Here is a 14,139-nt window from a genome sequence, read left to right on the forward strand (position 1 = left end):
GAAAAGAAGGGAAAAAAAAAAAAGAAAAGAAAAAAAGAGAGATGTTGACAAAATGGAGCTGTTTTGGACTCTCAGGTACTTCTATGTTGTTATAGCAGTATGGCAACCAGCAATATTTTACTTTGAATTGTATAAAAACCACATACATCCATCATTCCCAAGTACCTAATACAGAGATTGTTGCCATGGAAAATCTGCACTTAAATGTATACTTTACTAAACAATATAAACTAACAACTGAGAATGCAATGCCTGTATATAAGCAGACTGTTTAGGCACTTGGCATCTTCCCAGTCAATGACTGTTTTAAAATGTATTAGTATGGTAATTGTCTCAAAGAACCCAGTAAAATTCACAGAACATGGTATAACAAAGGTTCAAGCTGTGAGACAATCTGGAGGAACTAATATATTACACTAAATATCAACCTGGTTAATTCAGAAAAAATATATTCTAGCATCCTCCAACACACAAAAAAGCAGGGAGCCAGAGGACAGAAGGAATGGACCGGTGGCATTTCTGCATGCTAAATTTGCAAATATTCCACGTTAAGAAATCACCTTGCATTTATTGCGTGAACGAACCCATGTTAGAGCGTGCATAGCTTGGGTCCACTAGCGTTATTTAAATATAAAAAATCGTTACTGTACTATTAACTAAAGCATCTTAGGTAAACAGCATGAGCTGTATTAAAGGGCGTAAAACATTTAAAAAACCCATTAGACTAATGTTGTAGTTTAGTTTAGAGTGATAAACTAAAAAGCCTGTATTTAATTAACCCAGGTTTTTTGATGTATCTTTTTGCTACCTCGTACTTTAACTGGGTAGCAGGGAAGCTCTAACTCCCAGCAACAAACAGTTAATATAATTATAGTTAGAAAAGTCTTGTTACTAGAGGACATGTTTTGATTATTAGATCAGATGAAGATAAAGAAGCAATAAGTTTGAAAGTATTTCTGTATTGTTTCATTAAGTCATAGAGTATTAAAGAATTCCCCCAAGATATGGTCTGAGAACATTGCTTTAATTTGTGAAACTGTGATTCATTTTTTGTGGAGGCAACCATTACAATCTCAGTTATTTTAGAAGCAATTCCTCTATAATCAAACATGAGATCAACACATCACCACTGAGATTTGGTTCTTTGTACAGCAGATCTCAGGAACAGGTTTTCCCAGCACTTTGGGGTAAAAGTATGTATTCTGAAATATTTTTGTAGTGCAACAAATAAGGTTAAAGAGGGTTGAAATGACTAAAACTTTATCAATAGAGTCACTGCATCAGACACTATCAACAGGAACCTAAATACAGAGCATTAGCCAGGCAAGCCTATGAGAAAATGGAAGGAGATTACTGAAATGAAAATCAAAGACTTGCTCTGTCATTTCTATGATCCTATTCCCTTTGAAGTTAATGGCTAAACTAATACTGACCTCACCAGGAACATGCTTTATTCCAAGAAAATCTGTCAAGTGCAGGGACTCAAGATATTTTCTATCAGGCTTTATGAAAAAAATTTTAAAAACCTCTAACATGAGTGTAACCAGGAAAATGTGACCCTCAAAGCCATGCCAGCTCCTTCCTCCCTCATTAAGAGTGGTGCCCACATGGTGACAGATGGGCAGAGACTGATACTGTCAATATAGGAACCTAAGAGGTTTCCTTTGCTCTACTGAATTTTCATAAAAATTCTGCAAGGCTGTCTTAAAACATGCAGAAAGCACACCGAACGCAACACTTGGGCTTTCATCCCTAACAGACATTTCTCCACATAAATTATGTTACACCAGAGCAAAACTAGTAACCACTAAAAAATGTCAGAATTAGAACAATTTGTAAGAGTTTCAATTGAACGTTAAATCATTCTGATAGAGGAAAGCAACCCACGCCACAGTCAGAGCTAAGTGGGTACTATCAGCCTCCTGCTTTTAAAAAACTCTCAGACTATAAACCCTACAAAACTATGAAGTCTTTAATGGAATAGATAAATTTATCTTGTTTACACTTTGAAGCTCATAGTTGGTAGAACAATGAAAGAGACAGGAGTTACAGGAATCTGATTCATAACACCTGTCAGGCAACATTTCTCATGCTTACTTGATAGATCAGAACTGTGGGGGCTAGTGCACAAAGAAAGTAAAGCTGCTGAAGCAAAAGGTAAAAGGGTCACTCACAAAATTGTTAGATGTTTCTTCTAGTTTCACTGCAGTGCTACTGGTATGCAGATGAATATAGGACTGGACCACTACTTAGGAATGGAAATTACTGTGCAGCAAATACACAGTTAAAAAAACCAACGGAATGGTTATGAAGGCTAAAAAGCCTCTCTGCATTTTGAATTTACTTGGTTTTATGCTCTGAATGATATACTTCCCTTTTCCAGTGGAGAGAACTGGAGGGGGTAGCAGGTAAATTCCAAGACAGACTACGGCACAATAAACATGCCTGGCAAACCTGCAATACCAATCACCAGAATGGGAATTAATAGTTTTAAAACCTAAGAAGGATTTTCTGTGCCTTTTCAGTTCAGCTATTTCACTACATATCTGTGGTAAACATATGTTGGGTTTTGTTGATGGTTTTAATTCTAAAGGTAGCCATGTCCTCCTAAACAAATTTCAAAGCACTGAGAACTAGGTAAATTAAATTTCACCAAAACTGTGATTCCTGAGTACAAAATGTCACAGAAACCAGAATTCAACAGCTTCCTCATGAAGTCAATGGCTTTATGGCGCCTCTCAGAACCACAGAAAACTTACATCCCTAAACCCCAGTACTGGTACATCAGTTATATCCTTCGAAAGCTGCTGAGCACAGAACCGAGCCTTACTTTAAGTGTGCTGTTCTTGGCGGTCAGCTGCTGCTCCAGCTGTGAGATTTGGCTGCTGGAGTTCTCCCGCAGCTTGGTGAGGCTGCCCTGGAGTCTCTGGACATCTTCTACAAGCTGGGCGATTTCCCGCTCCTTCGCAGCCAGTTCTACTTCCAAGCTGGACCGTGTTAGCACCTCGATGGCCTGCTCCTGATGTGAAAAAAAAAGTATTAGACCACATAAATAAAAAAAAGGCAACAAGCCTGAATTCAGGGCAGCTAGGTAAGGACAAAGCATGGCATCAGGTGGCATGAGAGACAGAAACAATTTCTAAATCTGGGACTCCCATGACAGACTGCATGCATCTGGAAGATGACCATTTTTACTCCCCAGGACAATACTTTGGTAAAATAGGGATAATGGAGAGAATAAATGTCCCTGTTTCATAACTGCACTGGAAAGATGCAGCCATTAAAGTCAAAGAATTCTATTTAGTTCTATTTATTATTAATAGTCCAAATGCTTTGACAAGTATGACAATCTGTGCTTACAAAATACTAATCAGATAAAATATTCTGAAGTAATGGAGCAGAATTTCTTAATCGGGAACAGCAGAGTCATGTGCCTTTGGCTCTTTGTATGCATGCTGCATGTTTCAGGCAAAATTGTCAAAAATTGCCCCAAACTGTTACTTCCAATGAACTTGCTCCTTGCATGAAAATTGTTCGGTTAACATTATTGCTAGCTACTAAAGCCTCTCTCCATGGGGATGAAGATAGACGTGACAGCTGTAAGACAAGGCCATTCTCCCTTTGGCCTTCACTTTCAGAAATTCCCTTTCCTAAATCAGGATCTTTCTTCTTCCAGTTTCCCACTGCTGAAATATCTGTCCTCAAGTCTGAAACTTCCTCACTCGACTGACTTTCCAGTGGGACAAGAAATAAGAGAGGACAGAGCAGTTAAGAAGAAGGTAGATCTATTCTGAAAAGATAATACAGACTAATTGTACCATCTCTTTTGTCTCCTTTTGTGTTAAGGGATTAATAGCTATAATGCACTGGAGAGCTCCGAACCTCTCTTCCATGAAGAACATAAGGAAATACTTGAGCAGATCTGGGGAGCACGAGGCAGACCAATAATGAATGCACGTTGCATTAAAAGCCTAAAATGTGTTTACAAAGGTTAATGGCTCTTCCTCAGAAAACACCAGCGAAGTAGGAAAGAATCCATTTACCAAGAGAGAGACAATGATCATAAGCATTATACCAAAGATCCTGCAGCGAAAGAGCTGAAAATTCAACCCACCGATTCTGTCACCCAAGCACTTTCCTTACAATTCAAGATGACACTGCAGCAGATTGAAATACACTCCATACCCTCTTTTCTGGAAAATACAGGCACAACAACGTACCTTTTCCATATCTTCTAAACACTTAGCTTGATTCTCAGTGACTACATACCATTGTATCTCACAGAAAGCTACATGTACGAACAGCAGTTAACAACGCTCTCCTATTACACTGAATTATACTTTTAACTTGAAAAAAACCTCTAATTTGCTTGCATGAAACATCACAAGTTGTATAATCATCTGCTGCTTGTGCCTATTGAGACTAGAACGTAGAGTCTGAAATAAGATAGATAATGATCATTTTCATCCTGCAGTAGTTGTCATATTAAATATAAATGAAGTGCAGAAGTACTATTAAATACAAGAAAGACCTAATGTTAAAATAATGATAAGACTAGGACACAAGATAGGAAGAGGCAGGTAATTCAGAGTTACAAGTGATATTCAGGCTTTTGGGTTTTTTTAAGCTTTTTGTTTTGCAGCCTGCTTGTCTATCTTTTGACTTCTCTGAGAAAATACTGGGTTGTATTAATAGACGACCAAACAGAACTGGAGGACTTACGGTTTGTTAGTCATTCTCTGCAAATGTATTTTAAAGGCAACTGTGTTTTTTTCTGATATCAGTGTCAAGCATGTATATGGCTTTGCAAGAAAAAAGCAATATAAGGAGCATGATTTCTTTTGTTTGTTAAATCTGCTGCTTAGAAGTAGACTAAATTTCACTTAATTGCATATTTACATTTAAATACTCCTATTTCTCCTTTGGCAAACAAAAATCAAAATATTCTGTCTGCTCATCTGTGATACCTGTTAACCCAGGACCAGCTGGAGTCCTGTAACAGCACTCTGTGCCCGCAAGGTCCGATCAGCAGAGTCAGCGCTACCACCCTCCCCAAACAGTGGTGTTTGCTTTAGAAACACACAGAGAAAGCAAACCTCTAGGAGTACAGGGTATCTTCTCAATTTTCTAAGCTTCTTTTAGTGGATTTATAGGTGTAATTTTCAGTGTAGATATATTCAGTGAAAATGGGAATGATACCGAATTGATTTCCAGTTCCTCTGAGAGCCCAAACACCCACAATAACAAGATCCAGAAATGGGCAGGCAGCAGGTCCCTGCTAATGGAGCCAACTCAGGGCAAGGTTGGTGCCCTCGGTCTGAAGCTCCACACCTCTGCTGTGCCCTCCTGGCAGGCATGTGCTGACGGCTCGCTTTCTTATACTGCGCTGCTGCCTTTATTTTTCCTCTGCTGATGCTCTCACCAACGTGAAATAATTTGAGAGGTGCTGGTGTCCACCTGGACCAGCATGTGGATCACCATAACAGTCATCATGAAGCAGAGTAACCTCTGTCCATCCCATGGTCTTCTGAAGCCACCAACCCCCTCAGAAGTTTAACCAAACCGCAATCCCAAAGGAACACAATTCCATTTCAGTTAAAATATTACTCCAAACAGATATTTTTATAGCTGCGAGCATAAATTGAAAGAGCTGTACTGCAGGAATGTCAGAAACCTGTAAGAGTCAGTAAATATTTTCTCTCACCACATCAGGTGCCTTCTGGATCTGCGTAGCAAGTTGGAGAGATTTGTTAGCTGACGAGAGCTGCTCCCTTAAGGTCTCTGCCTCTCTCTGAGCCACCTCTGCCCTCTGAAGGAAATGAAAAGGGGTGAAAAGAGAAAGTACATTCAGTTTAACAACTGACAATTATTACAAGAACATTCATCAATTCATGCCTGACTGAATATAATTGATTTTCCTAAACACTCAACCTAATAAATGTTAGAAAAAAAACATAGAATGTGATGGATTTTTATTTTAAACAGTACAAGGAAGAAATAATTGAGCGATTATGACAGTAATTTAACGCTAGGAGCAAGGAATCCCCTGCTGATACTAATGCTGCGGCCCACTGAATTTCCCAGACTGAATAAATACAAGTGGAAATGGAGTCTTTTTATTCAATTTCTTTCTATTCTCATAGACCAAGCAGATTTTATTGCAAGGTTCCTCATGGGAATAATTCTCACGGGTAAATGCTGAATTAAAAGATATTCTGACCATTCTCTCTAGCACACATACAATGTTGTGGGCTGTCTTTCTTCAGTAATTATTTCCCAAAACATGAATTGTTAGATTCTGTTCTTTCAGCAGGTCTATTTATTCAACAATATTTAACCCTAAACTGACAATTTTGCACAGATCACTTACCAACTGCTGAGGATTTACGCAATATCTGATAAGCCTGTGACTTGGCTACCAGACAAAATTCCCATATAAATATTGAATAATAGTAGAAAAGAGAAAGGCGGAATTATGAGGAAAGACTGTCTGTACAAGAGTTTGGGTAGAGACAGATGGGTCAGTAACTTCAGGCAATAAATAGCAGCAAAGTCCTTTTCCAAACTGTGTCTAAGCTTCTGTTAAGAAAAGTGGAACAAAACCTGGGTTTTTTTACAGTACATAGTCCTCCTGGCCAGACTTTCTTCTTTTAAAAAAAAAATGTATTTTATTGTTATAAACCCACACTGCTTTCCTCCTTGAATAATCACTGCTTTTCACCTGGGCTTCTCCATGCAAATCATGCTGCACTTTGAGCAGAAAATAGCTAAAATAACTTTCTATCTCCACTTCCAAGACAGAGCTTTCAAACCCACAAGCTGTCACCAATCAAGGCCAAAACTTTTCTTGACCAACTTTTACCCTTTACACTGATGGGTCCCTTCCTTTATTGAGTAATAAATTCACACTGCCATTTATAAGCCACCAAAACTGGCCATATTTCTGTGTGACAGGCTCCCTGCTTTTTCAACTAATCCTTCTGAAAACCTAAGTCATCTGAAACAGTGAGTATAAAAACCTATACCCCTGTGTGTGTGCACGATCTTTGACTTACTAGGCAAAGCAGAGACTCTGCCTGCATGTTTAATCAATCAGTAAACTAACGGCAATCAACTACTAAACGCATCATCTCTGCTATTTGCTCACAACATTATATTAAATGATTTTGCATAGGTTCTACAGCTGTAATTAAAATGTAATTGTAAAAAGTACAGTGACATGGCTCTAATAATCAGAGCATGGGACAACCTATTGTGTGCTTGAAGAACTGTAGCAGCGTTAAAAAGGCACAAAAAGACAAAGTTCAGGTTGCTTATGCAGCTTGCTAATATTAGGATAAAAAACTGAGCTAACAATACACATGGAGATAAATTATTTTCTCGTACTTCATTAGATGTGGATGTACATAAATTGATCTAATAACTGCTAAACAACTCCAGCAAAGCAGGACAAGTTACTGCACTGTGGCACTTGCTCTTGCATCTACTGTTGTATAAGTAATGGGTTTTGCAGCCTTAAGCAATTCTGCTGATGGCTTCCATTCACAGCAGCATTGTTTTGAGAATCTATTCAGCTTGCATGCAAGCAAACCACAGAGGATATTTCTAATAGATGTTACATCTGCATATACAGTAAGCTGTCAGCTGCCCTTTCTGCATAGCCTCCCCAGCCAATTCAGAACACCTGTTGTAATCCTGTGAATAATATTAGACAAGCTTTCATACTATGCATTGTTAAAAATACATCAACAGAAACTTTGGGCAATTCTATTCGGGAAATACTGGTCAATTTTTTTTTTTTTTTCCCCTCCAGAATGGAAGCTTTTTAGAGCCAGAATTATAGATGTGTTCAGTCTCTGGAAAGCACTTTTGGGTGCTATTGCAATATAAATTATAAATTACACATAAAAACCTGTGAAAAGAACAGTAGTTTCAAAACTGAGCACTTAAAAGTTTTGAAAAGCCAACCCCAAGGCTGCGGGTATGTTTGTCCACCCCCTGTGTGCAGGACTTTGGGAGGCAGGCTGGAATTGCTCAGTAACATGCTGTTGCTTTTTCCCAACAAGTCGCCCTACTTCATTCCACTCTCGAGGTGAATATTGCTCAGTGGATGAACATTTTGCTTTGTCCAACTTGTTCCGTGTGTGACCTCTGCCATTTATTTACTGCAAACTAATCCCACCCTCCTCTGCAGACAGGATTAATTGTTTCCTCACGGGCTGTGCTTTGGTTTCCACCTCCGAAGGATCTAAGCACTTCAGAAAGCTAATGAACACACTGGCACAAGCCCCCATTTTGAGGTACAGGGGCTCCTCCAGCCCCCCGCATGCTCCCGAGAGGGTGCTCTGACGGGGGTGGCAGCCGCAGCCTCACCGCGGGCACGGGCCACCCTTGGCTGTTTCCCACCGGCTCGCCTGCCCCCGAGACCCCATACAGCAGCTGCAGTGCTGCTCCCCTGCCACACCCTCCAGGTTTGCCTCTCTGAATCCTACCCCTCTCTGCTTGTCACTTTGTCCCCCTCCTAATTAATTCTGGCTGCTGGAAGCACCAGTTCAGTCTTCTCTCAGCTCCCTAGTGCCTTTAGCTTCAGGCAGACAAAAGCAAGCTCATACCTCGCACAACCTAACAAATCACACGAACTTCCAGAAGTGGTCTTACCCCATGATTTCCTCCTTCCTCTCTTCCTTGTTGCTTCTTCTCCAGGTGACCTCACAGCAGCTCTGTGCCGGTCCTTCTCCTCCCTCCCTCCCCACCATGAATCCCCTCTCCACCCCCTGCGCTCACGCCAACGTTGCCTGTCTCCCCATCGTGGCAGGGGCAGCCTGGGGGAGCATCTCCCCTCCCAGTGCTCTCCGTCAAAGTGGCGCTGAACCTTACATTACAACCAAGAGAAGAAAAACCTAGCTGGTTAATGTTCACCCCGCCGGCGCAGTGATAGACTGCAGCATGCTTGGGACAGGCACGGACATCAAAGCCGACAAATTCAAACCAGATTCTGTTGAGTTTGTGTGAACTCTTTTTTTCAGATGCTTATAGGCTGGCCAAACTTGGGGCGTTTTTTTTTTTTTTCTTCTTCTTTTTCCTACTTGAAGCAACAGAAGATACAACCCTGAGAAAAAGGCAAACCCTCCCTCATCAAGTGCCAAGCCCCTTCTCTTAAATATGGGCACAGCAGGCTCCTCACCAAAACAGCAAGAACAACTCGTAACATGTGGGGAAAACTGGATTTTTTTTTTCCTAATCTTGTTCTTACAAAAAGTTGAACAATTTTCCCTGAAATAAGAAAAGAGAGTGCAGCCAGAGACAGACACCCAGTATGGAAAATGGCTAAAAACTAGCAATCTTGCACAACTTGGAGCCACCGGAAAGTTCATGCAACCTTCTCTTTGTGTGAAACTATCCCACTTAGACTAAGAAATACGCATCCCATACTATAGTTGCTTTTCATCAGTCAATGCTAAAGCCCTTGGTTTCTTACTTCCAAATCCACTATTCGCAGCCGAGAAGACACATGATGACCAGTGACTGTCACACTACTGGCCTTGATAGAGATCATGCAGATCCAGCATAATCCTATTTTTCTGGATAGTTCAGTCATACAATTCCTCCTAATTTCTATACCACTGTTTCTCTAGCATAGAGCTACCCCTCCCTCCCTTGGTAACAAAATATTTCAAAATACTTTCATTGTTTCATTCTTTAATATAGCATGTAAATATTGTACTGTTCACAGTGGAGCCACTAGGTCATGATCATAATGTTGCCATGTGCTTTCCAATTAAAAAATAAAAAAAGAAAAAAAAAAGGTGCCTTACACAATATATCCAGTTTAAATTATTCTCATTGTTTCCTGACAAGATAATGAATAGCATGAACTGAGTGCTCTTCTACTTACAGTAAAATGTTAATTTGATCAAAGACCAGCGGTGTGAATAGCAAAATGAGATACTTGCAAGCAAAAAAGTATAACCTTTCCCTTAAAGTTCCACTAGCCAAACTATATTTCCTTATTACATGCTAAATTCAGTGCTATACGTGGCAAAATCTTCCTATGGGTTAGGAGTATATATTATCACAAGTAATTCTGCTGAAGTTAATGAGCCCGGTTATGGCAGTAATCACCATGCTTCGTTTTAAGTGCTTGAAGCTGACATTCTTACTTGCAAGCTGCTGCAAAAGCTATGTTTCTCGGAGTATGAGATCAATTAAAGCACACTGGTTCAATGTGCTTTAATTTTCTAACTCCTGAGATATAAAAATTTATTTTAAAACCTTTAAACGACCCTAGCTTTCACAGAACAGCAAGGTTATCAGAAAAATCTGTGACATGAAAGACTCTTCAAGGCTCTGGCACCTATTTTTTCCAGCAATGAAGAACTACATGAGAAAAAAAAAACCAACCAAACCCTCCAACAGAAGAGGTTGGGTTGTCTTCATTCTTTTCTTCAGGCTATTGCACTTTCCTTTGCGCTCTGAAATGCTGCCAGATAAATGTATTCCCAACTGAAAGCCAAGCATTTACAGGAAACTCCTGTGTTTGTATGAAAATAATATTAACCATATTTTGCCTTTATACAGCACTTCTCTGTGCAAGGATCTCAATGCACTTTATAAAGTAAATGTTATTATTCCCATTTTACAGATAGTGAAATCACAGGATGAAGGGAATGACCTCATCTGCTATAAAACAGCTTAACTTTGCTGAATTCAGCGGGACTATGGCACACCACGACAGCAGAGGATCTAGTTCATTGCAAAGGGAGTCAGAAATAAAAACCAAATACTCTGGCAGCATTTGTGGGCAGTATCTGCGTTAGCCCTGGTACAGATGAAGGAGTCATGTCAAGATAAATACCTTTCTTCGTGGAAACGTAAAAACAAGGACTGCCCTGTCACTGGTTTTGTTGCCACTAGTGGGTCAGAGCAAACCCCTCCCGCACAGCACTTGCACTACCTCTACTGTGTCGCATTTGGGTTGCTAAGTGAAAGAGAAGAATTTATTCCATCTGCTGCTCAAAACCATACATATTTTATAGCAATCTCACTTAGTGGGAATATCTTTTCAAACCATTTTCCAATGTGATTTGTTAGAGACAGGAAGGTACGATACCCAATGAAATAAAAGAAATAATCTTGAGAACAGCATTTCTGCTCAAATGCCCTGGTGAGGTTTTCTTTCGTCTTCTATAACAGACACTGTTTTATGGATTTTAGTGATAGTTTGGTTCCAAAAAATGCTTAAACTTGCTAATCTTTCCTCTACAGATCTTAAAATCTAACGCTACATTCTGTGGAATAAACGGTACTGATCCAGTCTAGATTTTTTAATAAACGTTTATGTATTTTAGAAAGAACAGTTGTCCTTGTTTTATTGATAACGAGCTTCTGTGTTTGGCTTTCTTTCTCCAGAAAAAATATGAAGTAGAAATCTGGGAGCACTATCAGCACTGTGAAGATGGAAAGAAAACCAATGGAAACATTTGCTTTTCCGAAGGGATAACATGGCATAGAAACAGAAGAAAAACAAATGAATTATTTTTCTATAGCTTTCACAATATAGTCCACCAAAAAAATTGTCCCATGTTTTCCTTCTGTTATTACTCCCAAAATCTAAGGATACCTATTTGAGTCTGCTTTTCAAATCCATTTCCTCCTCCTCAAGATTAAAATATTAATAACCCAGGATTAACCAACAGTAATTAAAGTTCTCTTTTTCTTTTAAAAGTGAAAAAGCACTTTTTTTTCTTTTTTCAGGAAGCCTAAATTACAAAGCCCATTAGACTTTTTTTTTACTTTTTTAAAACAATGTGAACTGACTGTATAAAGCCAGCAAACAGATCTGGATACATTATGACATGAAACCACAAACTTAGACTCAATATTAAAACCTTAAAATGAGCCTCTCTGGCTATATTTTTTTTTCTAAATTTAAAATTTCAAAGTATTTCTGTTTTCATAATGTAGGAATGAGTCTTCAACAGAAAACTCAGTTTTTCTTATGCACAACTGGGTGATTCCAGGTTGCCAGATGAAGTACAGAAACAGAAGGATAATTCATTTGCATAAATTTGCCATCCCAAAGATTTGTGACTTGCTGCCATAAACACTTATGAGAAAGGTGTAAACTTGAAAAGGTACAGAAAAGTGCTAACCATAAATATTGGTGTAAAACATACACTCACACAACTGTAACTGTTGCAAATGCAGAGAAGTACAGTGGAGCTTCATTAACTTCACTGATTGGAAATTATAATATTCTGGGAATCAAACAATAAAAAATTCAAAGATGCTGTGTCCCAAACTATGATAAATCATTTATTTTGACAAGTAAGGGTAGTTTAGTTTTAATTATTTATTATTATACTTCGTAGCATATCAGAAAATATGCAGTGATTTATTGTGCAAAATGAAATCTTAATAAAACGAGTCCCTTCCTCAAACTACAGGATTATTAAATGTTCATGGAAATGCGAGGGTGAACTCTTGGGGTTTTTTTATTATCGAGCTGGTGGGTTAGTAAAGTGAAACTAAGCTGTTCTTATTGCGTTGAGTTGTATTTTGACTTCAGCCCTTCCGAGACCCAAGCCATACACATCGGACATCCTCGGGGACGAGGAGAGACGTGGAGAGGGCTGACGGAGCCCAGCTGCTGCTGCCCACAGCCCTGCTGCGGTCTGGCAGATGACGCATCTTCCTGCTAAAGCAAGCGGGGGCTACTGGCTTCACACTTTACATCCCTGCTAAAGCTACACGTCATAGAGCTAATGGCTCCTCTCGAGGCAGGCGTAGGTAGACCAGCCGTTTTAATGTACTATTCTTGTTCTTTTCATACCGGTTTAGAGCTCTGAGGACTTTAAAGTGGAAGGGTTACTCCACAGGCCACCACTGACACCCACCTCCCAGCCAGCACCTGCCTCACCCGAACACTGAGTGTAAATTGCTGTACTTAAATGACTCCATTTGAGCTCTGTCAGTCTGAGTGAGGCTAGCCCTGCTGCAAAACCCCACTCAAGATCTTGGATTAACTGCACTGAGTGCCTGGATTTAGAAGCCAGGGAAGGGCTGTCATCCCAGCAGCTGTGCTGCCATCACATCGCTACCTCCAGCACCCGCCCCCAAACCCCTCCACCCCGGCTTGCTCAGCTCAAGTGAGGGATTTATTTCTCTTGTCAGTTAGGGGTATGTTTTGGGGAAAATTCAGTTCATACCTTGCATAAACGATACAATGGAGTTAGAAACCGAGCTTTGCGGTCACTACCCCTTTTTCTTTCTAAGCAGAAAATTGCTAAGCTCATTGGTATTTAAAGGTAATTACTTCTGTGAGCTAGTAATTTCTTCTGGGGATCACAGCACACAAACAAGCCCAGAGAGTTCCTGCATGAAACAATTTGAGGATCCAAATGAGGAGAAAACAGTGAAAGGAAAGTGATGGAGTCTGAAGACTAAGAAGAACGGTCCATGCTTCACCCAACAGGACACAAGGGTGGGAGTTCCCACATGAACTCTGTGCCCATGGCTTTCATCGCCCAGAATAGGGACACCTGGATCAGCGTCAGTGAGTACACCCACCCTCTCGCAACTGCAGAACTGGAGAGGGAAACAGCACTCCCCACCTCTTTAAGAGTCAGAGCTCTGTCCTTACACAAAGGAAAGGAAGTTCAGAACCACCAGCTCTGGATTTTAAAAGGGCAGTAACTGAGAAAGGGATTTTTAAGAAATATCATATATTAAAAAAATTACAGCAAGTATTTTTCACATTTTCAGTGGGAACATTTTGCTGCTCTGTAAAGTTCTGCTCCAAATCCCCGTCATTTGGGTCAGTGTTAATTCCAGAGCAGCAAAACATCACATCAAAATCAGCAAGGCAGTCTATCCTCAAAGTAGGAGTCATGCTGAGCATTACTCTTTAAAGGTAGCCTTAATAATGGGGAATAAGTACTTACTGAAATGGTAAAAGGAAATGTTAATTTAACTATTAAATATATTAAGTACTTGTTTCTACAATTGTAACACTTCAGCCTGATGCAAACTCACTTTCTGGCCTGTGCAATGGATTTAATTTCTTCCTTTTTTTTTTTTTTTTTTTTTTTTTTTCCCAGCTATAAAGAAATAAAACACAGGAATCGCTGCTACAAAGAT

General features: G+C 39.7%; 1 protein-coding gene across 5 annotated transcripts in view; it reads right to left on the reverse strand.

Annotated features, from left to right (window-relative positions):
* The window catches only part of CUX1 (cut like homeobox 1), a 228,015-nt gene that overhangs the window by 85,316 nt on the left and 128,560 nt on the right, over positions 1-14,139 (reverse strand). For all 5 annotated transcript variants that reach the window (XM_026861726.1, XM_026861725.1, XM_026861723.1 and 2 more), the window contains exons 9-10: positions 5,705-5,809; positions 2,831-3,019 (exon numbers count right to left, since the gene is read on the reverse strand). In XM_026861726.1, coding sequence (XP_026717527.1) covers positions 2,831-3,019; positions 5,705-5,809 — 294 coding nt within the window. The remainder of the gene's footprint in view (positions 1-2,830; positions 3,020-5,704; positions 5,810-14,139) is intronic.

The sequence above is a fragment of the Athene cunicularia genome, assembly GCF_003259725.1.
Source record: "Athene cunicularia isolate RWA chromosome 19 unlocalized genomic scaffold, athCun1 chr19_part1, whole genome shotgun sequence".
Classification (NCBI taxonomy): Eukaryota; Metazoa; Chordata; class Aves; order Strigiformes; family Strigidae; genus Athene; species Athene cunicularia.